General features: G+C 41.0%; 1 protein-coding gene across 4 annotated transcripts in view; it reads left to right on the top strand.

Annotated features, from left to right (window-relative positions):
* Window positions 1-25603, top strand: part of LOC117419815 (proto-oncogene tyrosine-protein kinase Src-like) — an 87736-nt gene that overhangs the window by 26076 nt on the left and 36057 nt on the right. For 2 of the 4 annotated variants that reach the window (XM_034905464.2, XM_034905463.2), the window contains exons 2-3: window positions 19711-19944; window positions 23094-23193. In XM_034905464.2, the coding sequence (XP_034761355.1) occupies window positions 19725-19944; window positions 23094-23193 (320 nt within the window). In that variant the 5' untranslated portion in view covers window positions 19711-19724. Of the gene's footprint in view, window positions 1-19710; window positions 19945-23093; window positions 23194-25373; window positions 25392-25603 lie in introns of all 4 variants that reach the window. The other 2 variants (XM_058991226.1, XM_034905462.2) reach the window with 2 other exon arrangements.

Here is a 25603-nt window from a genome sequence, read left to right as displayed (position 1 = left end):
CAATGCAGACTGGCCTGGGGCTCTGTATTGAGCGGCTGACTCACTGACCCGTCTCTCAGCTACACAACCAGAGCAGCAGAGGGAAATGAATCATACTGTACATGGGAGTCTAAAGGGGGAATCTCATTGTACAGCAGGTACCTGAGATTCATGCTTTTCTTACAGCAGCTCAGTGTTGTGGCTGCTGTGATGTTGCAGAGTGATACCCGGACAGCTCTATAGAAAAGATGAATATTGAATAAATAACCTTGCACTGCACACATCCTACTGCCTAAACACTACAGTTGACCTACATTTCTGACCTGCATATCCTCTGGTTAAATGTAAAATATAAAAAAATTCTAGACATTTAACATGAAGTTTAAAACTCTGGTTGGTGAGGAAGGACTGCCCCCGACACACATTAGGTATATCAGGGAAATAATAAATAGTTAACCGAGCCCTCTATTGCATTTGATTCACTGGCATCCCTCCGCCTCCCTCATTGTAGTGCTTCTTGAGTGAACAGGAAGTGTGTTTATACTTGGTATGAATACATGCTCTCCCTATCTCATTTCATTTGTCTTTTAACAAAGCAGTCCATCAATCATTTGATCTTATTATGCATCATTCAAGTGGCTCATAAGGACCATCACATGCATTGTGATACACAGTGTCGCAACATGACATGCATATTGCGCTGGTTATCATTTGACTTTAGTGTGTCGGTACACCCCTGCAGAGTGGGTGGAGCTCATGGTAACACTTCACAATAAAATGATAGAGAATAAAACATAGACTGTAACAAGAAAATAACAACCCTACCCAGCCCTAACCCTAACCCAGCCCAGCCTAGTCACGACAGCATCTCCAGACATCAGCATAAACTAACAAGAAAATAATAGAACCCAGCCCAGCCCAGCCCAGACACGACAGCATCTCCAGACATCAGCATAAACTAACAAGAAAATAACAGAGCTCAGCCCAGCCCAGTCACGACAGCATCTCCAGACATCAACATAAACGAACAAGAAAATAACAGAGCTCAGCCCAGCCCAGTCACGACAGCATCTCCAGACATCAGCATAAACTAACAAGAAAATAACAGAACCCAGCCCAGCCCAGCCCAGTCAAGACAGCATCCCCAGACCTTAATGTGGTAAAGTAGATATTCAGTTATCCTCACAAGGCCCTGGGAAAATGTGGTGAATTCTGAGCTTTGTCAGTTGACTATCTCAGGATGTTTTATTCACTTCCCGGACAGCATGTAGTATCTAATGACGTGCATGTCCTGTTGCCCCCCCCCCCCCCCCCCCCCCCCCCCCAAGAGTAATCGGCTTGTTTTTTAGTGAGACCCTTTGTTCAAGCTTTAAAAGAGATTTACTGTATGGATGGCAGATACAGCAGAAAGGGTTCAATCACTTAATGAAGCCCCTGTTTTGGAGTTCTGCTTGGCGTGGGAACTGAGGATTACATCCCACCACTTTGGCCCTGTTTTGAAGAGCAGCTTTTCTGAGAGGAATGAATGTAGAAAACAAACAAGAAACCCTGGCTGGAAGAAACAGGTTGTGAAATCAAATCTGAGAGAAGAAATGTTAAGTCTTATAAATGATTTAATTTATAACCAAATGAAACTAAACGGTTATTGTGGTGTTCTTTTTTTCTTTTTTTTTTCTTTTCATTCCGGGCAGGTAGTTTCAGCTGTACAGGAAGTGTTCAAGGTTTCTGGTACACAAACCTTCAAAGAAATGCTCCTGCTATATCTACAGCAGTAGGAGGTTATACACCCCATTGCCAAGCTCAAAGCTGTTTATTAATTTTTCTTTCTGAGAATGCAGAACCTTCCAGGGGACATAGTGCAAGGGACTGGCAGACCTCTGTGTGGTATTTCATTTGCTCTAATCATGAGTAAATGTCAACCCAGGAGACTTTTTTGACCTGAAAAAAGAAACAAGGACCAAGGGTCACAAATGGAGATTAGATAAAGGGGGATTCAGAACAGAAAATAGGAGGCACTTTTTTACACAGAGAATTGGGAGGGTCTGGAACCAACTCCCCAGTAATGTTTTTGAAGCTTACACCCTGGGATCCTTCAAGAAGCTGCTTTATGAGATTCTGGGATCAATAAGCTACTAACAACCAAACGAGCAAGATGGGCCGAATGGCCTCCTCTCTGAGTTGTAGAATTGCACCATGTTGAGTTTCCTCTCTGTGTTGTAGAATTGCACCATGTTGAGTTTCCTCTCTGTGTTGTAGAATTGCACCATGTTGAGTTTCCTCTCTGTTGTAGAATTGCACCATGTTGAGTTTCCTCTCTGTGTTGTAGAATTGCACCATGTTGACTTTCCTCTCTGTTGTAGAATTGCACCATGTTGACTTTCCTCTCTGTGTTGTAGAATTGCACCATGTTGACTTTCCTCTCTGTGTTGTAGAATTGCACCATGTTGAGTTTCCTCTCTGTTGTAGAATTGCACCATGTTGAGTTTCCTCTCTGTGTTGTAGAATTGCACCATGTTGAGTTTCCTCTCTGTGTTGTAGAATTGCACCATGTTGACTTTCCTCTCTGTTGTAGAATTGCACCATGTTGACTTTCCTCTCTGTTGTAGAATTGCACCATGTTGAGTTTCCTCTCTGTGTTGTAGAATTGCACCATGTTGAGTTTCCTCTCTGTTGTAGAATTGCACCATGTTGAGTTTCCTATCTATGTGTCTATTTTATAATGCATCACATTTTGTTTTTTAAAGTTTGGTAAGGCATCTTGTCGAACTCCATAGATTTCACATAAGAACATAAGAAAGTTTACAAACGAGAGGAGGCCATTCAGCCCATCTTACTCGTTTGGTTGTTAGTAGCTAATTGATCCCAGAATCTCATCAAGCAGCTTCTTGAAGGATCCCAGGGTGTCAGCTTCAACAACATTACTGGGGAGTTGGTTCCAGAACCCTCACAATTCTCTGTGTAAAAAAGTGCCTCCTATTTTCTGTTCTGAATGCCCCTTTATCTAATCTCCATTTGTGACCCCTGGTCCTTGTTTCTTTTTTCAGGTCAAAGAAGTCCCCTGGGTCGACATTGTCTATACCTTTTAGGATTTTGAATGTTTGAATCAGATCGCTGCATAGTCTTCTTTGTTCAAGACTGAATAGATTCAGTTCTTTTAGCCTGTCTGCATACGACATGCCTTTTAAACCCGGGATAATTGTGGTTGCTCTTCTTTGCACTCTTTCTAGAGCAGCAATATCCTTTTTGTAACGAGGTGACCAGAACGGAACACAATATTCTAGTTGAGGTCTTACTAATGCATTGTAGAGTTTTAACATTACTTCCCTTGATTTAAATTCAACACTTCTCACAATATATCCAAGCATCTTGTTGGCCTTTTTTATAGCTTCCCCACATTGTCTAGATGAAGACATTTCTGAGTCAACATAAACTCCTTTTTCATAGTTCCCTTGTTCAATTTCAGCTTCTCCCATATGATATTTATAATGCACATTTTTATTGCCTGCATGCAATACTTTACACTTTTCTCTATTAAATTTAATTTGCCATGTGTCCGCCCAGTTCTGAATGCTGTCTAGATCATTTTGAATGACCTTTGCTGCTGCAACAGGAATAGCAGAGGACCTAATACTGATCCCTGTGGTACACCACTGGTTACCTCGCTCCATTTTGTGGTTTTTCCTCTAATCAGTACTTTCTGTTTTCTACATGTTAACCACGCCTTAATCCATGTGCATGCATTTCCTTGAATCCCTACTGCGTTCAGTTTGAGAATTAATCTTTTATTCTGGACTTTGTCAAAAGCTTTCTGGAAATCTAAATAAACCATTTCGTATGCTTTGCAATTATCCATTTTCAATGTTGCATCCTCAAAAAAGTCAAGTAGGTTAGAACCATGCTGACTGTCTCCCAGGATATTGTTACCATATAGGTAATTTTCCATTTTGGATCTTATTATAGTTTCCATAAGTTTACAGATAATAGAAGTCAGGCTTATTGGTCTGTAGTTACCTGGTTCGGTTTTGTCTCCCTTTTTGTGGATCGGTATTACGTTTGCAATTTTCCTGTCTGTCGGTACAACCCCTGTGTCAAGAGACTGTTGCATGATCTTGGTTAGCGGTTTGTAAATAACTTCTTTCATTTCTTTGAGTACTATTGGGAGGATCTCATCCAGCCCAGGGGATTTGTTTATTTTAAGAGCTCCTAGTCCCTTTAACACTTCTGCCTCTGTTATGCTAAAGTTATGTAAAATTGGATAGAAACAGGTCGACATGTGGGGCATGTTGTCAGTGTCCTCCTTTGTGAAAACCTGTGAAAAGCAACCTCCTCTTTGAATGTTAACCTCCTCTTTGAATGTTCTCTTGCTGTTATAATATTGGAAAAACATTTTGGAATTGGTTTTAGCCCCCTTAGCAATATTGATTTCTATGTCTCTCTTGGCCTTTCTAACTTCCTTTTTGACTTGTGTTTGCAGTTCCAAGTACTCTTTCTGTGTACTTTGTTTTTGGTCCCTTTTAAACGCTCTGTAAAGTGCCTTTTTTCGCTGAATATTTTTTTTAATTGATCTATTAAACCATTTTGGCCATTTTATTTTAGATTTAGATTTGTCTATTTTTGGGATGTAATTGTTTTGCGCCTCTAGTACTACATTTTTAAAAAACAGCCATCCTTTTTCTATGGATGTTTTCTCTATTTTACTCCAATCTACTTCTGTTAGTCTCTGTTTCATACTTTCATAGTTTGCTTTTCTAAAATTGTAAACCTTAGCTTTAGTCATTACTTTTGGGGTTTAACCCTTTGCGGTCCATTGTCGGACCTAGTCCGACACTGCAATTATTCCTATCCGGTCCATTGTCGGACCCTGTCCGACATCATCAAAAAAACACAAAAAACGGGTTTCTAGTCGTTTTTTCTCCGGAAAAAGCCGAGAAATCCATTCAATGGCCGAGTGGGAGCAACATGAGCCAAGACAAGCCGATTTAAAAAAAAAAAAAAAGGCGTATCTCATGATTAGTCATACCTGCCCCTGGCGTCCCATATGGGCGGTCATAAGGAAACAAGCTGGCTGATACTGCATCAGCGCACAGAGACTATTACGGACATTTGCAGAGCTTTTTTGAGATTATTATTATTATTATTTGTTTATTTAGCAGACGCCTTTATCCAAGGCGACTTACAGAGACTAGGGTGTGTGAACTATGCATCAGCTGCAGAGTCACTTACAATTACGTCTCACCCGAAAGACGGAGCACAAGGAGGTTAAGTGACTTGCTCAGGATCACACAATGAGTCAGTGGCTGAGGTGGGATTTGAACCGGGGACCTCCTGGTTACAAGCCCTTTTCTTTATCCACTGGACCACACAGCCTCCTACTATGTTATAGTAATAAAATAATGACTTGGATTGTATTATTAAGGAGTTTGGTGATAAAATGAGTGATCAGGAGATGATTGATCGGTATGTACGACTATTATTATTATTATTATTATTATTATTATTATTTATTTCTTAGCATATGTGAAAGCGATAGCGAATGAAAGGGTGGGGCGGGGCTGGAGATGCCTAGTGAGTGCTTTGTTGATACAGTGCCTTGCGAAAGTATTCGGCCCCCTTGAACTTTGCGACCTTTTGCCACATTTCAGGCTTCAAACATAAAGATATGAAACTGTAATTTTTTGTGAAGAATCAACAACAAGTGGGACACAATCATGAAGTGGAACGAAATTTATTGGATATTTCAAACTTTTTTAACAAATAAAAAACTGAAAAATTGGGCGTGCAAAATTATTCAGCCCCCTTAAGTTAATACTTTGTAGCGCCACCTTTTGCTGCGATTACAGCTGTAAGTCGCTTGGGGTATGTCTCTATCAGTTTTGCACATCGAGAGACTGAAATTTTTGCCCATTCCTCCTTGCAAAACAGCTCGAGCTCAGTGAGGTTGGATGGAGAGCATTTGTGAACAGCAGTTTTCAGTTCTTTCCACAGATTCTCGATTGGATTCAGGTCTGGACTTGGCCATTCTAACACCTGGATATGTTTATTTGTGAACCATTCCATTGTAGATTTTGCTTTATGTTTTGGATCATTGTCTTGTTGGAAGACAAATCTCCGTCCCAGTCTCAGGTCTTTTGCAGACTCCATCAGGTTTTCTTCCAGAATGGTCCTGTATTTGGCTCCATCCATCTTCCCATCAATTTTAACCATCTTCCCTGTCCCTGCTGAAGAAAAGCAGGCCCAAACCATGATGCTGCCACCACCATGTTTGACAGTGGGGATGGTGTGTTCAGGGTGATGAGCTGTGTTGCTTTTACGCCAAACATAACGTTTTGCATTGTTGCCAAAAAGTTCGATTTTGGTTTCATCTGACCAGAGCACCTTCTTCCACATGTTTGGTGTGTCTCCCAGGTGGCTTGTGGCAAACTGTAAACGACACTTTTTATGGATATCTTTAAGAAATGGCTTTCTTCTTGCCACTCTTCCATAAAGGCCAGATTTGTGCAGTATACGACTGATTGTTGTCCTATGGACAGAGTCTCCCACCTCAGCTGTAGATCTGCAGTTCATCCAGAGTGATCATGGGCCTCTTGGCTGCATCTCTGATCAGTCTTCTCCTTGTATGAGCTGAAAGTTTAGAGGGACGGCCAGGTCTTGGTAGATTTGCAGTGGTCTGATACTCCTTCCATTTCAATATTATCGTTTGCACAGTGCTCCTTGGGATGTTTAAAGCTTGGGAAATCTTTTTGTATCCAAATCCGGCTTTAAACTTCTCCACAACAGTATCTCGGACCTGCCTGGTGTGTTCCTTGTTCTTCATGATGCTCTCTGCGCTTTAAACGGACCTCTGAGACTATCACAGTGCAGGTGCATTTATACGGAGACTTGATTACACACAGGTGGATTCTATTTATCATCATTAGTCATTTAGGTCAACATTGGATCATTCAGAGATCCTCACTGAACTTCTGGAGAGAGTTTGCTGCACTGAAAGTAAAGGGGCTGAATAATTTTGCACGCCCAATTTTTCAGTTTTTTATTTGTTAAAAAAGTTTGAAATATCCAATAAATTTCGTTCCACTTCATGATTGTGTCCCACTTGTTGTTGATTCTTCACAAAAAATTACAGTTTCATATCTTTATGTTTGAAGCCTGAAATGTGGCAAAAGGTCGCAAAGTTCAAGGGGGCCGAATACTTTCGCAAGGCACTGTATGCAGGGCCTTTTAAACCCATTTGACTGTGAAAAAAAAAAACTTTTAAACAGTGCGTCTAAAATTAACTGCACGTGTGAAAATAAATTGGACCTGACGCGCCTGACACGCACTTAATAATTGGACTGCAAAGGGTTAAAAAATACTTCAATTGAGACCATGTTGTGGTCTGAGTTTGCCAATGGCTCTTTTACCTCTGTTTTAGTTATTCTGTCTTCATTATTTGAAAAGACTAAATCAAGGCATGCCTCCCCTCTAGCCAGTGCCTTGACAAATTGCGTTAGGAAGCAGTCATTTGTCATTTCCACCATTTCAATTTCGTCTGTCGTGCTCCACACCGGGTTCTCCCATTTTATACGGGGGATGTCGAAATCCCCCATTAGTATGGCTTCTCCTTTTCTACATGCATATCGAATGTCATTGTATAACAGATTATTTTGCTCAGCGTCTGAATTTGGCAGTCTATAGCATGCTCCTATTATTATGCCCTTTGAACTGTGAAACTTTCAATTTCTAAAAATGAAAATAAAAACGTGTCCGAAGGGGATATGGAGTCTGGCTAACCTTCTATTACACTTTAAGTATCTAGAGAAGTGAAGAAAGTTGTTTTGGACTTTCTTTCAAACTGAGATTATCAGAGTCTTGGAGTATGAAGGCATCAGTCCATCCCTGTGTGACAAACTTGTGTTTTTACACAGGTGATCTGCTTTGTCATTCACGGATGCCTGTAGCTGGGGATATAAGTGACCCGGGCTGTGTCCTATTATATAAAGTGCTTTAGTACAGGAGCTTTCCAATCCACAGTGCTTAATAAACTCCACAAAGCACAGCATGCCCGGTATCTCTCAGTTCCTGTTACACTATGACAAGGCGCCTGCTGTGATGATGTCACAAAATTGGGATTTCACTTCTCACATCCACTTTCAGTCTGCTTAAGCGTGTGTAAAGAGCTGCTCTCTCAAAGCTCACAGGTGGGGTCCTAACACCTGCGTGATGGTGTCACAAAGCCATGTTGAGATTTCACTTCTCCAGCAGTTTAGGAAGTGGATTTCACTTCTCACATCCACTTTCACTCTGTGAGAGCAGCTTGGTGTCTGCACTAGCTCTCACAAAGCTGGCAGGTTGGGTCCTAGCGTCTGCAGTGCTGCGTGAGATGAGGAATGTTCTGGAAAGCCTTGCTTCTCACCGGGAGCTCCCAAACCAAACCCGGCCTGCATGCCAAAGCAAAAGCATTCCTGTTAAATGTACCCACTGTCCTGTCCCAATTAAGACTGCACGACAAGCTATTCATTTAATTTGTTCTTGTGAAAATCCCTGCATCCCAAATTAGAACGTGTCAGATAACAGCCAAGCATCCTCTGTGCACAACAGGACTTGTGCGAATTCTCATCAGCTCTGCTAAGGATGGAACTTCTTTGTCAAGTAGACAGACCATTTAAAAAGTGTCAAACTACACTGCTAGTACCCTAATATTGAGATACATATCAAACGCAACCAATCACTTTGACTGTAAAATAAGTTTCTTGGAGATCCTGCATTATTATTATTATTATTATTATTATTTATTATTATTTATTTCTGAGCAGAGGCCCTTACCCAGGGCGACTTACAGTTGTATACAAAAAGTACATATCAAGAATTACAGTACAATTAAGAGCAAGATACAAAATACAATGACTTAAGTCCTAATAAGAGCAAATACAAAACACAGTACGATTTGATATCTGGGGAGTTCAAGAGCAGATAACAGTGTTGTTAGTTACATCAGGGTTAGATACAAGTGCAAGTGAAGTACAAAATACTACAGATTGGGTTAAGTGCAGGATTAAATACAGTAAAATAGGGAGCAGATAAGTGCAAGTTAAAGTGCATTAAAGGCAGAGTGCTATATTGTTCAGAAGGGAAGAGTTGAGTTTTACAGGTGTTGTTTGAAGAGGTGTGACTTGAGGAGGCGCCGGTGGTCAGGGACTGGGCAGTCCTGACATCCATAGGAAGGTCGTTCCATCACTGCAGGGCGAGGGTGGAGAAGGAGCGGGCTCTGCAGGCAGGGGAGTGTAGAGGAGGTAGAGCCAGTCTTTTAGTGCAGGCGGAGCAGAGAGGTCGGGTGGGGGTGTAGGGAGAGATGAGGGTCTGGAGGTTAAAGTAATCTTACATGAGTACATATTGCAAGTGTAACCATCATGGGTTAAAAATTAAAATATTTTAGACTGACTTGAAACGGGTGTTTTCAAGATGGGGTGGAGAAAGAAAGAAGAAATGTATGTTGTTTTGAGGTTTAGTGGTTATCAGATCGCCACATAGTCTTCTTTGTTCAAGACTGAATAGATTCAATTCTTTTAGCCTGTCTGTGTACGACATGCCTTTTAAACCCAGGATAATTCTGGTTGCTCTTCTTTGCACTATTTCTAGAGCAGCAATATCCTTTTTGTAATGAGGTGACTAGAACTGAACACAATATTCTAGGTGAGGTCTTACTAATGCAGTGTAAAGTTTTAACATTACTTACCTTCATTTAAATTCAACACTTCTCACAATATATCCGAGCATCTTGTTGGCATTTTTATAGCTTCCCCACATTGTCTAGATGAAGACATTTCTGAGTCAACATAAACTCCTAGGTCTTTTTCATAGTTCCCTTCTTCAATTTCAGTATCTCCCATATGATATTTATAATGCACATTTTTATTGCCTGCATGAAATACTTTACACTTTTCTCTATTAAATGTCATTTGCCATGTGTCTGCCCAGTTCTGAATGCTTTCTAGATCATTTTGAATGACCTTTGCTGCTTCAACAGTGTTTGTCACTCCTATTTTTGTGTCGTCTGCAAATTTAACAAGTCTGCTTACTATACCAGAATCTAAATCATTAATGTAGATTAGGAATAGCAGAGGACCTAATACGGATCCCTGTAGTACGCCACTGGTTACCTCGCTCCATTCTGAGGTTTCTCCTCTAATCAGTACTTTCTGTTTTCTACATGTTAACCACTCCCTAATCCATGTGCATGCATTTCCTTGAATCCCTACTGCGTTCAGTTTGAGAATTAATCTTTTATGCAGGACTTTGTCAGAAGCTTTCTGGAAATCTAAATAAACCATGTCGTATACTTTGCAGTTAGCCATTTTCAATGTTGCATCCTCAAAAAAGTCAAGTAGGTTAGTTAGACACGATCTCCCTTTCCTAAAACCATGCTGACTGTCTCCCAGGATATTGTTCCCATATAGGTAATTTTCCATTTTGGATCTTATTATAGTTTCCATAAGTTTAAATATAATAGAAGTCAGGCTTACTGGTCTGTAGTTACCTGGTTCGGTTTTGTCTCCCTTTTTGTGGATCGGTATTACGTTTGCTATTTTCCAGTCTGTCGGTACAACCCCTGTGTAAAGAGACTGTTGCATGATCTTGGTTAGCGGTTTGTAAATAACTTCTTTCATTTAAGAACATAAGAACATAAGAAAGTTTACAAACGAGAGGAGGCCATTCAGCCCATCTTGCTCGTTTGGTTGTTAGTAGCTTATTGATCCCAGAATCTCATCAAGCAGCTTCTTGAAGGATCCCAGGGTGTCAGCTTCAACAACATTACTGGGGAGTTGGTTCCAGACCCTCACAATTATCTGTATAAAAAAGTGCTTCCTATTTTCTGTTCTGAATGCCCCTTTATCTAATCTCCATTTGTGACCCCTGGTCCTTGTTTCTTTTTTCAGGTCAAAGAAGTCCCCTGGGTTGACTTGTCTATACCTTTTAGGATTTTGAATGTTTGAATCAGATTGCCGCATAGTCTTCTTTGTTCAAGACTGAATAGATTCAATTCTTTTAGCCTGTCTGCATACGACATGCCTTTTAAACCCGGGAAATTCTGGTTGCTATTCTTTGCACTCTTTCTAGAGCAGCAATATCCTTTTTGTAACGAGGTGACCAGAACGGAACACAATATTCTAGGTGAGGTCTTACTAATGCATTGTAGAGTTTTAACATTACTTCCCTTGATTTAAATTCAACACTTCTCACAATATATCCGAGCATCTTGTTAGCCTTTTTTATAGCTTCCCCACATTGTCTAGATGAAGACATTTCTGAGTCAACATAAACTCCTTCTTTGAGTACTATTGGGAGGATCTCATCGGGCCCAGGGGATTTGTTTATTTTAAGAGCTGACAGGGAGAGGTTAGTTGGACAGCGAGAAATTCAGAGGTGTTAACAGAGAGTGAGGAGAGGTCAGAGGGGACAGAAAAGAGTAAGGAGGTAGAGAGGAGAAGACCAGTCCCACCTCCCCGTCCAGTGAGACGCGGGGTATGGGACAGGACGTAGAGAGAGGACATGGCAGCAGGAGTTACAGTGTTATCAGGAGAGAGCCAGGTTTCAGTGAAAGCAAGGAAATAGAGAGAGAGGTGGGAGGCAAAGGCAGAGATGAAATCAGCTTTGTTAGCAGAAGAGTGACAGTTCCAGAGGGCACCAGAGAGAGTGCGGGAGGGAGGGGGGAGGGGGATGAGGTTAGAGGGGTTAGGGGAGTGGCGGTGGAGAGAGGACAGAGGATGGGATTGAGAGGACAGAACAGGGATGCGAGACAGTCATGGCAGGACAGGTGAGACAGATAAGTACAGTAGTAGTTGTAGTGGGAGCAGGAGTGGTGGGGGGAGGCTACATACCTGTCTACTAGTTGGCGTCTTCCAGAGCACTGATAGGTTCGGATTTTCTCCAACAGCCTCTCCTCGCAGGTCTCTCCTCGCTGGACTCCCACAGTTAGACTCCCGGCTCTTTGGTAGAGAGGCTGTTCGGTTGGCTGCCACTTTGTGCTGGCGCACAAATAGGCTAGCTGTCATACTAAACTGCGCTAAAGACAATACATAAGCAATACAATAGTTTCAGTGCACTTCAATGGGATCACACAACTACAAAACGCTGTGTGGAAACCAATCAAATTGCAAATCAACATTTATTCAATTTAACCATAACTTGAATCCCCCAGTCATCAATATTAAGAAACTGAAGTCACATTTTCAAAGCATTCACTCCAGTCTTTAATTCCATGAGATTTAAGAGAAGATTCCATGGAAATGATACGCAGCTGAGAGGCAGACACTGCACTGAGGGTACAAGGCCATGAACAGCAGTGCTTAAAGGTTACAGACTGGAGTAAGCACTTTGAAAATACAGCAATGGGTCTTTTGGATGAATAATATTCAGATACTTTGTAATACTAAATAGCAAGAGATGCGGTCAATGCCTAATTGTGTGGAAGTTACTGTACAATCTGTAGGTATTGTGTCTCAACACTATTCTTTTTTTTTTTTGCTTGCGTTTTACATTTAATGAATGTGTCATTAGAGTGTTCGTCATTATTTTTGTGCTTTATAATATTAAACGTCTTCCAGAACTTGAGGGACTTCTCGTTTGAAATGTTTAATAACTTGGGAGCCTATTCACAATGCTTAAGGATTACTTTAAGTATTTGGAGACGTGTTTCAGAGGATTGAGTTCAGTCAATCAACCAATCAATCAACCACGCAATCAATCAACCAATCAATCAATCACTGAACTACTCAATCAATCAATCAATGAACCACTCAATCAACCACTCAATCAATCAAACACTCAGTCAATCAACCAATCAATCAATCACTGAATCACTCAATCAATCAATCAACCACTCAATCAATCAGTCAGTCAATCCTTTATTTATATAGCGCCTTGCATACACAAAGTATATCAAAGCACTGCACAGGACAAAACAGAACATCTAAATACAATTCATGTGTATAGAAATGAAAGAAAAACAGAGTTTAGAATTCAGTTTAAAAAAAGGTAATCTAAAAAAGTAAGTTTTCAATTTTGACTTAGTCATGAACTGATGTAGCACTTCTGCTATGAGGTGGCAGTGCATTCCACAACCTGGGAGCACAGTGACTAAACACTCTCTCCCTTCCTTTCTGTGTACACTTCTGCATCAGCTGATCTTAAATCACGAGAAGGTATATATGTGACCATCCCAGTTTCAGCTTTCTTGCAGAGGGCAGTAGGTTTTCCTCAAGGACTTCTCTGTACTTTGCTCCATTCATTTTCCCTACTATTCTGACAAGTGCCCCAGTCCCTGCCGATGAGAAACATCTCCATAACATGATGCTGCCACCACCATGCTTCACAGTAGGGATCTTGTTCTTTGGGTGATGCGCTGTGTTGACTTTGCGCCAAACATAGCACTTTGCATTTAGGCCAAAAAGTTCCATTTTAGTTTCGTCGGATCACAAAACTTTTTGCCACATGGCTACAGAATCTCCTGAGTGTTTTTTTGCATTTTGTGTTTCTCTGCAAGAAAGCTGAAACTGGGATGGTAGTTCACCTTTTCAGCATGACAACGACCCAAAGCACACAGCCAAAGCTACACTGGAGTGGCTAAGGAACAAAAAGGTATATGTCCTTGAGTGGCCCAGTCAGAGCCCTGACCTAAATCCAATCGAAAATTTGTGGCATGACTTGAAGATTGCTGTCCATCAACGCTCCCCAAGGAACTTGACAGAGCTTGAACAGTTTTGTAAAGAAGAATGGTCAAATATTGCCAAATCTAGGTGTGCAAAGTTGGTAGAGCCCTCTCCCAACAGACTCACAGCTGTAATTCCTGCACAAATAATAATAATAACAAAGGTGCTTCCACCAGGTATTAACTCAGGGGGGTGGAGACTTATCCAATTATGATCTTTCAGTTTTGTATTTTTAATATATCTTTTTTTTTCTCAATAAAAACCTTTTTCCGCTTAACAGTGTGGAGTATGGTGTATAGATAAGTGGAAAAAAATCCTCATTTAAATGCATGAAACTCTGAGGCACTGACAATAACACAATGTGAAAAAGGTTCAAGGGGGTGTAGACTTTCTTTAGGCACTGTACCTCAACATGAATTACACATTTCTGAGTACAAGGAATTATTTTGTTCCTTAAAGCACACATTGACAGCAAACATTGTGGGAATGCTAATGCTGTTACTGAACATGTTACCAATAAGAACATAAGAAAGTTTACAAACGAGAGGAGGCCATTCAGCCCATCTTGCTCGTTTGGTTGTTAGTAGCTTATTGATCCCAGAATCTCATCAAGCAGCTTCTTGAAGGATCCCAGGGTGTAAGCTTCAACAACATTGCTGGGGAGTTGGTTCCAGACTCACAATTCTCTGTGTAAAAAAGTGCCTTCTATTTTCTATTTTGAATGCCCCTTTATCTAATCTCCAGTTGTGACCCCTCGTCCTTGTTTCTTTTTTCAGGTCAAAGAAGTCCCCTGGGTCGACATTGTCTATACCTTTTTAGGATTTTGAATGTTTGAATGTCAGATCGCTGCGTAGTCTTCTTTGTTCATGACTGAATAGATTCAATTCTTTTAGCCTGTCTGCATACGACATGCCTTTTAAACCTGGGATAATTCTGGTTGCTCTTCTTTGCACTCTTTCTAGAGCAGCAATATCCTTTTTGTAACGAGGTGACCAGAACTGAACACAATATTCTAGGTGAGGTCTTACTAATGCATTGTAAAGTTTTAACATTACTTCCCTTGATTTAAATTCAACACTTCTCACAATATATCCAAGCATCTTGTTGGCCTTTTTTATACCTTCCCCACATTGTCTAGATGAAGACATTTCTGAGTCAACATAAACTCCTAGGTCATTTTCATAGTTCCCGTCTTCAATTTCAGTATCTCCCATATGATAATTATAATGCACATTTTTATTGCCTGCATGCAATACTTTACACTTTTCTCTATTAAATTGAATTTGCCATGTGTCTGCCCAGATCTGAATACTGTCTAGATCATTTTGAATGACCTTTGCTGCTGCAACAGTGTTTGCCACTCCTATTTTTGTGTCGTCTGCAAATTTAACAAGTTTGCTTACTATACCAGAATCTAAATCATGAATGTAGATTAGGAATAGCAGAGGACCTAATACTGATCCCTGTGGTACACCACTGGTTACCTCGCTCCATTCTGAGGTTTCTCCTCTAATCAGTACTTTCTGTTTTCTACCTGTTAACCACTCCCTAATCCATGTGCATGCATTTCCTTGAATCCCTACTGCGTTCAGTTTGAGAATTAATCTTTTTATGCGGGACTTTGTCAAAAGCTTTCTGGAAATCTAAATAAACCATGTCGTATGCTTTGCAATTATCCATTGTTAATGTTGCATCCTCAAAAAAGTCAAGCAGGTTAGTTAGACACGATCTCCCTTTCCTAAAACCATGTTGACTGTCTCCCAGGATATTGTTACCATATAGGTAATTTTCCATTTTGGATCTTATTATAGTTTCCATAAGTTTACATATAATAGAAGTCAGGCTTATTGGTCTGTAGTTACCTGGTTCGGTTTTTGTCTCCCTTTTTGTGGATCGGTATTATGTTTGCTATTTTCCAGTCTGTCGGTTCAACCCCTGTGTCAAGAGACTGTTGCATGATCTTGGTTAGCGGTTTGTAAATAACTTCTTTCATTTCTTTGAGTACTATTGGGAGGATCTCATCTGGCCCAGGGGATTTGTTTATTTTAAGAGCTCCTAGTCCATTTAACACTTCTGCCTCTGTTATGCTAAAGTTATTTAAAATTGGATAGGAACAGGTCGACATGTGGGGCATGTTGTCCGTGTCCTCCTTTGTAAAAACCTGTGAAAAGTAATCATTTAATATATTTGCTATTTTTTTTTTCTTCATCTATGATTTTGCCATTTGTGTCTCTTAGACATTTAACCTCCTCTTTGAATGTTCTCTTGCTGTTATAATATTGGAAAAACATTTTGGAATTGGTTTTAGCCCCCTTAGCAATATTGATTTCTATCTCTGTCTTGGCCTTTCTAACTTCCTTTTGCAGTGTTTGCAGTTCCAAGTACTCTTTCTGTGTGCTTTGTTTTTGGCCCCTTTTAAACGCTCTGTAAAGCGTCTTTTTTTCGCTGAATATTTTTGGCCATTTTGTTTTAGATTTAGATTTGTCTACTTTTGGGATGTAGTACTATATTTTTAAAAAACAGCAGTCCTTTTTCTGTGGATGTTTTCTCTGTTTTACTCCAATCTACTTCTTTTATATCTTCATATCTTATATTTTCATATCTTCATAGTTTGCTTTTCTGTGTCTGTATGGCCAGTCTTCAGGAAGAATTTGTCATGTGCTTAGTGATGTCATTGCCAATGTCATTGATGATGTCATATGTGATGTCAAGTGTGACGTGAAACATACACATAAGGGTGCAGAGTAAAGGTTGCGCGGCTACCTTAACTTGCAATTTCTTAACCCTTTGGACTTTTGCAACCAAACCTTAACGATACTTTAACTAAGTTTTTGCCATTGAATTTCCATTGTTTTGCAGAAGGCATCCTGGAAAATCAAACAACCACATTTGCCATAAATTATCACTGATTACCAGTTTTAATCCAGACAGAAACACAGATGTGACCCATGTGTGCTGAACTATATATTCCATGTCTCAGTATTCAGTGCGTACCTTGCGTGGGGGGACTCTTGAATGCATGACAAATGCAACTTCAAAAATCTGCCAAAAATCAAAAATCCCCGGATACCAACATATTTTGCTTGATGCTTGTAGATCTCATCAACATCTATCCAAACATATCTTTGGGTAATTTTTTGGAGTCCCCCCACACAAGTTATTACAGCCTAAACTTGATACAAATAGCAAAAATTCAAATTTCAAGGGGGTTAATGAGCAGTGGGGGGACTTGAAACCAAAAGTTTTTCACAGATTTTGGAAGGCTGGTTCCTAAGGTTCTTACAGCAATACTTACATTTTAGGACCCACATCCTCTACAGGGTAAAGGGTTAGGCTGAAGTTCGAATAAAACTCGTCACTTACTCGTCTTGCAATTTGCCAGAAGCGAGTTGGGTGCTGCTAGTATTTTGATCTGAAAAGCCCTGTTCAATACGAGTAGATTGAGGTCTGAATTGCACCCAGGGTGATTTTTCTGGTCAAGGTCCCTTTCTCTCTTTAGGTTGACCATTGCAAGGTCACAGGTCGAAGGGGAAATATTTTAAAAAATGATATGTCTATCATTTCTGAACTCACCTCCAGGTAAATTTTTCTAGGAAAATCTGAGACGGACGGGCAACGGAATGTCCCTTTTCTGGTTGAGCTGGCGTGGAATGACCCTCATGCATATTGGTGGGGTTTTACCCTCCTTTTCAGCCAGTTGACTTTAAAATTGACTTTAAACAGTACCTTCGTTCAAACCTTAACTAGTCATACTTTCACTCCAACTACATAACTGCTACGCTACACAGATTCACATCTTAACCCTTTCAACATGCTACACTACTATTTACAATTGGGGCAAATTTCAAGGTGTTTTTGTTTCAGATTATTAAACGTGCGCAAGCAGCGCTTTCATACCCTGCAGTCCTGACTGTCTGTGTCCATTCTCTTGTGGGTCTGACGTCCCCACCAGCCAGCCTGGTCACAAGGTGTTTGTGTCTGGAATGTAGGAGTGTTTTATGCTGTTTCATACCCTACAGTCCTGACTGTCTGTGTCCATTCTCTTGTGGGTCTGACGTCCCCACCAGCCAGCCTGGTCACAAGGTGTTTGTGTCTGGAATGTAGGAGTGTTTTATGCTGTTTCATACCCTGCAGTCCTGACTGTCTGTGTCCATTCTCTTGTGGGTCTGACATCCCCACCAGCCAGCCTGGTCACAAGGTGTTTGTGTCTGGAATGTAGGAGTGTTTTATGCTGTTTCATACCCTGCAGTCCTGACTGTGTCCATTCTCTTGTGGGTCTGACATCCCCACCAGCCAGCCTGGTCACAAGGTGTTTGTGTCTGGAATGTAGGAGTGTTTTATGCTGTTTCATACCCTACAGTCCTGACTGTCTGTGTCCATTCTCTTGTGGGTCTGACGTCCCCACCAGCCAGCCTGGTCACAAGGTGTTTGTGTCTGGAATGTAGGAGTGTTTTATGCTGTTTCATACCCTGCAGTCCTGACTGTCTGTGTCCATTCTCTTGTGGGTCTGACATCCCCACCAGCCAGCCTGGTCACAAGGTGTTTGTGTCTGGAATGTAGGAGTGTTTTATGCTGTTTCATACCCTGCAGTCCTGACTGTGTCCATTCTCTTGTGGGTCTGACATCCCCACCAGCCAGCCTGGTCACAAGGTGTTTGTGTCTGGAATGTAGGAGTGTTTTATGCTGTTTTACTACAACTTTGCAGAGTAATGTCAGCTGTTATTTGAGATCATACTTATTGATCTGCAAAGTATGGATATAATACAGTCATTTTATTTGAAAACTAGAATTGAATTGTGGTGATGTTTTCTACTCTCTCTGTTAAATTGTAGCCTCGAATTGTACATTATATATAAAGTGGTGGTCTTGGCAAGAAAAAAAAAATCAGGCAGATCATCCCTCCTTACTGGAAGCATGTGTGTTTCATGCAGGCAGATCATCCCTCCATACTGGAAGCGTGTGTGTTTCATGCAGGCAGATCATCCCTCCATACTGGAAGCGTGTGTGTTTCACGCAGGCAGATCATCCCTCCATACTGGAAGCGTGTGTGTTTCACGCAGGCAGATCATCCCTCCATACTGGAAGCGTGTGTGTTTCACGCAGGCAGATCATCCCTCCATACTGGAAGCGTGTGTGTTTCATGCAGGCAGATCATCCCTCCATACTGGAAGCGTGTGTGTTTCACGCAGGCAGATCATCCCTCCATACTGGAAGCGTGTGTGTTTCACGCAGGCAGATCATCCCTCCATACTGGAAGCATGTGTGTTTCATGCAGGCAGATCATCCCTCCATACTGGAAGCGTGTGTGTTTCACGCAGGCAGATCATCCCTCCATACTGGAAGCGTGTGTGTTTCACACACTGGGAATTTTCTACTGTCTGCACTGGGAGGAATGGGAAACTCAAGCAATTATCTTTTTTCAAATGACATTTTTACACTACCTAGTTCTAGTAGGGGAGTAACGATTCACTGTGCATCGATGGATCATGACACTTTCGTTACATGATATTTTGTAATAGAGGTGTGTATAGTTTGTATTGGGATACAAGACCACAGCATGACTCACTGCAGTTTACCAAATAGTTCTTGAATGAAGTGTGTTTTATAGTTCCAGTATTATGAATACATACTCTCCCTATCTCAATAGTCCAACATTAAAGTAGCCCACCCTGACCATCACATGTATTGTAGCCCATATTGTGCAGCAGCCTGCACATCCCAGTCCATTCTAGTGCTGGTGCTCAAATATTAGGGTATTGTTGTTGTTTTGTGTAACTCGTGATAGTGCTGTTTTGAAGCAGCTTTGAAATCTATAAAACCAAATATTCAAACACTTGTATTTTGACCATACAAAAGAAAGTATAAAAAGGAATATTTCAGTGGATAAAGGTATTGGTCTATTTTTATAATACTTGTAGATTTTTTTTTTTTAAATCCATCATTTCATTGGTGAAATCCATTTTCTTTAACAGAAATAAGGTAAAAAGTGCAGCAAAACCAAAGCGTGCCAAGTTAATGTGAGACTGACTGTGTTTGTGTTGTCAAGTTTCAGGCCCTGTGATGGGGGGAGCAAAGAGTAAGCCCAAGGACCCAGGCCAGCGCTCTCGCAGCCTGGATGGGACCATCAGCACCAGCGGCTCCCACTACCCCAAGCACCCCCACCCCCAGACACAGACCCCCCAGCGCAGCCCGGCCGGCGCCTCGCAGGCCTGCAGCAGCAGCACAGCCGATCTCACTCCCTTCGGGGGCGTGGAGCCCATGGGGGCTGGCCCGCTTGCAGGTACGGAGCACAGAGTAGCTTTCACTTCAATTGCTTGTTAATGGTGCTCTGGGTTCTGGAGCTCCAGTAGTCCGCTCTTGTTCTCTAAATCTGCCTTTACCTGAGCTTGTTTGGAGAATATTTAGTGCTGGAACTAGACAGCCTTCCTCATTTCATTCAAATCATGTGACGATGTGACCTTTCAGCTCCACCTACTCTGCATTTATATAGACTGAGAAAGTAAATGGGGTTGGCAGAAGTCAAAAAGTGAAACAAATTAAAAACAGTAATTTGAAACAAATTATTTTTGTATAAGTTACAGTTTAATGTGTATACAATGAAAGCAGCCCTGTGCAGCTCAAAGCCAGGTAAAGGCTAAATGAGAACTCAGTAATGGAGCATCCCAACCCAGAGCCACTCAGAATGACAGCTTTTTACATTCAGTTTGCTTTAAGAATCAACAGTTATAAATTGAGTTTCTAACCATCAATCGAATATTCATTGACAAAAGATTACCAGGCACAGTACAGTGTAAGTCAGGGCTGTCAAACTCAGCTCCTGGAGGGCCGCAGTGTCTTCTGGTTTTCCTTCCACCCGAGCTCTCAGTTACTTAATTGGTCTAATTATTTGATTAACTGGACACATTTAACACTTCTCTTCAGGCTTCAAAATGTTTCACAGGTAGTGTACCTTGAATCAAGTGCATTTTTAAAACCATCAACTGTAAAAGACCTTGAAACATATTAAATATGTCAAATTGAACAAATAACTCTATGTAACACAATTTTTGTTCCTGGGTAGTAAGTGTTATTTCCTAATTGCTTATGCCTCAAAAGTATAGAAAATGGCTATTATTCCCCACAAACTTTGCTTTTGTGACCAGACAGTGATATTTTGAAATTTACCTATTTCCAATGAGAAAACGGGCGAATTTGTATCTTTTCGTTCACATAAAGTCAGAAAAAAACAACATCTGAATCCAAATTAACATGTATTTATACTAAAGTAATACAAAAATGACTACAAAAGATTTAGAAGTGAGTAGTTTTTCGAGATTTACGATTATACTGTAAATCACTTTCACGAATCAGCCCCCAGATGTAGTCTCCCATCATGTTCTCGTTATACTGTCCTTGGTAGCAGCGTTCAAAGTCCAGTATATCCTGGTGGAAGCGCTCGCCTTGCTCCTCCGAGTACGCTCCCATGTTCTCCTTGAATTTATCAAGATGAGCATCAAGGATATGGACTTTGAGGGGCATCCTACAGCCCATTGTGCCGTAGTTCTTCACCAGAGTCTCAACCAGCTCCATATAGTTTTCGGCCTTGTGATTGCCCAGGAACCCCGAACCACTGTGACAAAGCTGTTCCAAGCCGCTTTCTCCTTACTAGTGAGCTTTTTGGGGAATTCATTGCACTCCAGGATCTTCTTTATCTGTGGTCCAACGAAGACACCGGCTTTGACCTTTGCCTCAGACAGCTTAGGGAAGGAGTCTTGAAGGTACTTGAAGGCTGCCGACTCCTTATCTAGAACTCTGACAAATTGTTTCATAAGGCCCAATTTGATGTGCAGATATGTATCCACTTAGGCAGCTGGAACTAAACTGAACTGGTGGGCTTAAGGCCCCTGCATTTATACTACTATTTATATTACTGGAAAGTTCTAGAAAGTTCTAGAAGTTACTCCAAGTTTACTCAGCACTGAATCTAACTGGAATGTTCTAGAAAATAGGTAAACTTCAAAATATCACTGTCCTGGTCACAAAAGCAAAGTTTGTGGGGAATAATAGCCATTTTCTGTACTTTTGAGGCATAAGCAATTAGGAAATAACACTTACTACCCAGGAACCAAAAAAAAAAAAAAATTGTTACACGGTGTAATTAGATCAATTATGTTAATTGAGAGCTCAAGTTGGAATGAAAACCAGAAGACCCTGCGGCCCTCGAGGGCTGGAGTTTGACACCCCTGGACTGTAAGCCATTTAGTTTTTTATATTGAACCTTTGTAAAGAATTCAGTTTGTGTACCACTTGTCAGTCCAGGGTTGGTGCTAGTGTTGTTGTATCTGGTAAAGCTGTATTGGAGTGTTTTGAGGCTTGGCTGCAGTATAGCGAGGCTCCTGTCTGGCACACACGGGTCTGTGGTTGTAGCCCTGACAAGTTCTGTCTTGAAAATGATGGGTTCAAATGGAGTTCTGCTGTAAATAGCTGAAGGAGTTACCATACTTTAATATCACTTTTATGAAGAATGTAGTTCTTGAAATATACTACAACACAGTCAAATGGATTGTAAAACTTTTTTGTATTTCCAAGAAAGTGCAGCACCTAAAGAGTTAAAGGCCAGGCAGTGCAGACTTGTCTCTTCCAGTCAGTTTGGGGAGGGGATGCCCATTGCTAATGAATGAGAAAGAGAAGGGGGAGGATTACAATAGTATGCCAGAAGGAATGTGGTGGTGTGTATGGAATGTGGACGTGTGCTTCGGAATGTGGGCGTGTGCTTCGGATTGAAGTTTTGGGATCTCAGTTCCAGGTGGTCTGAATATTGTCAGTGTTGGGGGTTTGTGACCACACCAAACTCAGTGTGTGTTGATTCATGCACAGTTAATGATATTTAAAGAAATTGCTACAAAGGCCTCTAATGTGCAGTTTTAAAAGAAACATGTTATAGCACACATGGATTGTCATTTACAAATGGATTGTCATCTCTGGTACTACTTTAGATTAAAGGAAGATCTCAGTTTCTAAGCCTTATTCTCGAGTTATCCGTTTCTACTTCCTGGGTCATTTCACCTCTGCCGTGTCTTCTGGGTCGCGTTCCTGGCTGAAAGCATGTCCATCGATAGAATGATTGGTTATTGACAAGAAGGAAGACAGTGAAGGGGTGGGGACAATTTCCCTCTCCAGGTGAAATGACTGAGGAAATACAAGACAGTCTGAAAGCATGTATTCTTTAAGAGATAACAGAGTTTGAAATGAATATACATGTTTCTATAACGTGTTTCTTTCAAAACAGCTCATTTGAGACCTAGGCGGAAAGATTTTATGGAAATATTTTGTTACAATTTACTTCAAGATAATTGCGGTTGTTGTGTTATTTTTGTAGCCCTGGTTGTGTGATCTTTTAAAGACAGTGGGTGTGTGGCTGTATGTCTCACTTTACTTTCTCTGCTGTAGGGGGTGTCACCACGTTCGTAGCACTGTATGACTACGAGTCTCGGACCGCCACGGACCTGTCTTTCAAGAAGGGAGAGAGGCTTCAGATCGTCAACAACACGTAAGGACAGGCCAGCTCCCTCAGCTCCGTCCTGCAGTGTCGTGTCCTGCGCTCTCCTGTCCTGCAGTGCCGTGTCCTGCCCTCTCCTGTCCTGCAGTGCCGTGTCCTGCCCTCTTCTGTCCTGCAGTGCCATGCCCTGCCCTCTCCTGTCCTGCAGTGCCGTGTCATATACTGCAGTGTCCTGTCTTGCCCTGTCCTGTAGTGTCCTCTCCTGTCTTGTCATGCACTGTCCTGTCCTGTAGTGACCTCTCCTGTCCTGTCTTGTCATGCACTGCACTGTAGCTTCCCCTCAGACAAGCAGTCTTCCCAGTCACTGCTGACAGCAAGGGTCCAGGGATTAAACTGCTTTTACTAGGAGAATAATTAGCCACAGTCTGAGGTGTAAGAACCCACCCCAGAGTCATTCAACATGGGAGCAGCTGAACCCATTAACCCATTAATGAGTGCTGTCATTACCAGCACCTTAATAATAATGAGAACATAAGAATATGAGAGTGTATACACAAGATATATGAATCGTATGTGTGTATGTTTGTGTGTGTGTGTGTGTGTGAGTGCAGCATGTAAACAGCTGTGCACCACAGCGCGTTTCCACGCTCTCGTGTCGTCCTCAGGTGGATAGTGTTTGCTGTTTAGGAACCCCTGTATTTATATACATCATCTCTCCCAGTTAAATGTATTATTTAATTAGTAAATTCAATTACACAAACTTAGAAAATATTCATAAGGAAAAGGATGTGTACGTAGACAAGAGCAAGGCATGTGATACAAAGCACCGTAAACCAATCAGTAGTCACTGTCATGCAAACTGAATATTTAAAAACATTGATTGTAAAGCACAATGTGCTTATCTAATCATACAAATGAAAAACACAGGCAAAATACAACATTTTCCTTTTTCAATTCTTCCAAGCAATTAGGTCATTTTATTAAAGAAACTTGGATCATCGTACCACAATGAAGCATCATTTCTTATCTAACAGCAAGGAAGTCAGTTTTGTCAGAAGACTTGACTTCTATAAAAGAGTACTTGTTATATTGTGTTTCACTAAAGACACTTGTGTAATTATCAGTTCTCGTATTAAACTTTCTTACATATATGGGCAGAGGTCTAAGGTTTCATTTAGACGTGTGGTTCCATACTTTTCAGTGTGAATATCAAGTATGATTCCCTTTTAACACTACATTTATGATGTTGCCTCCTCTTTCAGCAACTACAGTTTTGTCTAATCCAATGCATTTTAAACTGGAAGCTGAACCGTGGTTCATAGTTTTATAATGTCTTGCTATTGCGTAATCCATATTTTGGTTTCTTATCGCAGCTTTGTGTTCAGCGATATGTATTTTAAGATGGCGTTTTGTTTGAAATTTAAGAAATTTAAAAATGTCCCTGTGGTTTAATTTATGTGGGTTAAACAAATCGCACTCTTCAAATCTGTTCTAGTGGTACGATGATTTCATGCACAGGATTGCCAGATGAAACACAGGAACCTTGATCCGAAGTGTCAGCTCACTGGATGACTTGTAAAGATATTTTTGGCTTATCTAGCCCAGGCAACGAGAACAGAAGAGCAGTTCCTGAACTGATTCTGAAAGCAGCACAGACTTGTGAAGAGAAGCAAAACCCAGGGTTTGAGAAAGTGGAGTAAGCGCCACTCTGAACACGAGGACCGTACCAAACAAATACATCAAATACACGCTATTCTGAAGAGGCTTGCTCTTTGTAATATACTGAAACATATATATATTTGAAATCTGGGGTAGTGCAATGTGACTCTGGGGGACCACATAGTTAAGCAGCCAGTAACAGGACCCAGAAAGCACTGCTGAGGTAACCTAGGAAGTGTAACAGTTTCCTGCGAGTAAGGCATGGAAGCAGAACTTTGAACTTAATGTAGTACTAGCAATAAAACCTGCATGCTTGTGATCACATGTGTTTGTCAAAACTGCACATATGAAGTGCAAAACATGTCACATTTTGGGAATTATTTGACCTACAATTCCTTTAAAAAGCCCCGACAGAAACAGTTATAGTTTCATTTTGGAACTGTTCTTTTCAAGTCTCTTCTAAATGCTCTGCTTGCTGATCTGAGTCTGTCTCTGTGCCGTGTCCTGGAACCTGCGGTTTTATTTTTCTAACCTCTTTTTTCCCCCCTTGCATGCTTCATGAATTAATTTAGGAGAAAGTTGAACAGCAGGTCAGTACCCTTTCTTTCTTTCTCTCTCTCTGTCTCTATATAATCTATCCATCATACGTGTTTGTGTGTAAAGAACCAGCTATGTAAGGTGGAATAAATAGGGTGCAGAAGGATCCTCTCACTGCGTATCATTCATGTTGTTTAGTTTGCAGTTCTTGTTTTGTTTTCATTTTCACCCTTCTTGTTTAAGTGTGACCTCCGCGTGGTACACA

This window comes from Acipenser ruthenus, chromosome 18, assembly GCF_902713425.1.
Source record: "Acipenser ruthenus chromosome 18, fAciRut3.2 maternal haplotype, whole genome shotgun sequence".
Taxonomy (NCBI): Eukaryota; Metazoa; Chordata; class Actinopteri; order Acipenseriformes; family Acipenseridae; genus Acipenser; species Acipenser ruthenus.
This window is presented reverse-complemented; position numbering and strand designations above follow the sequence as displayed.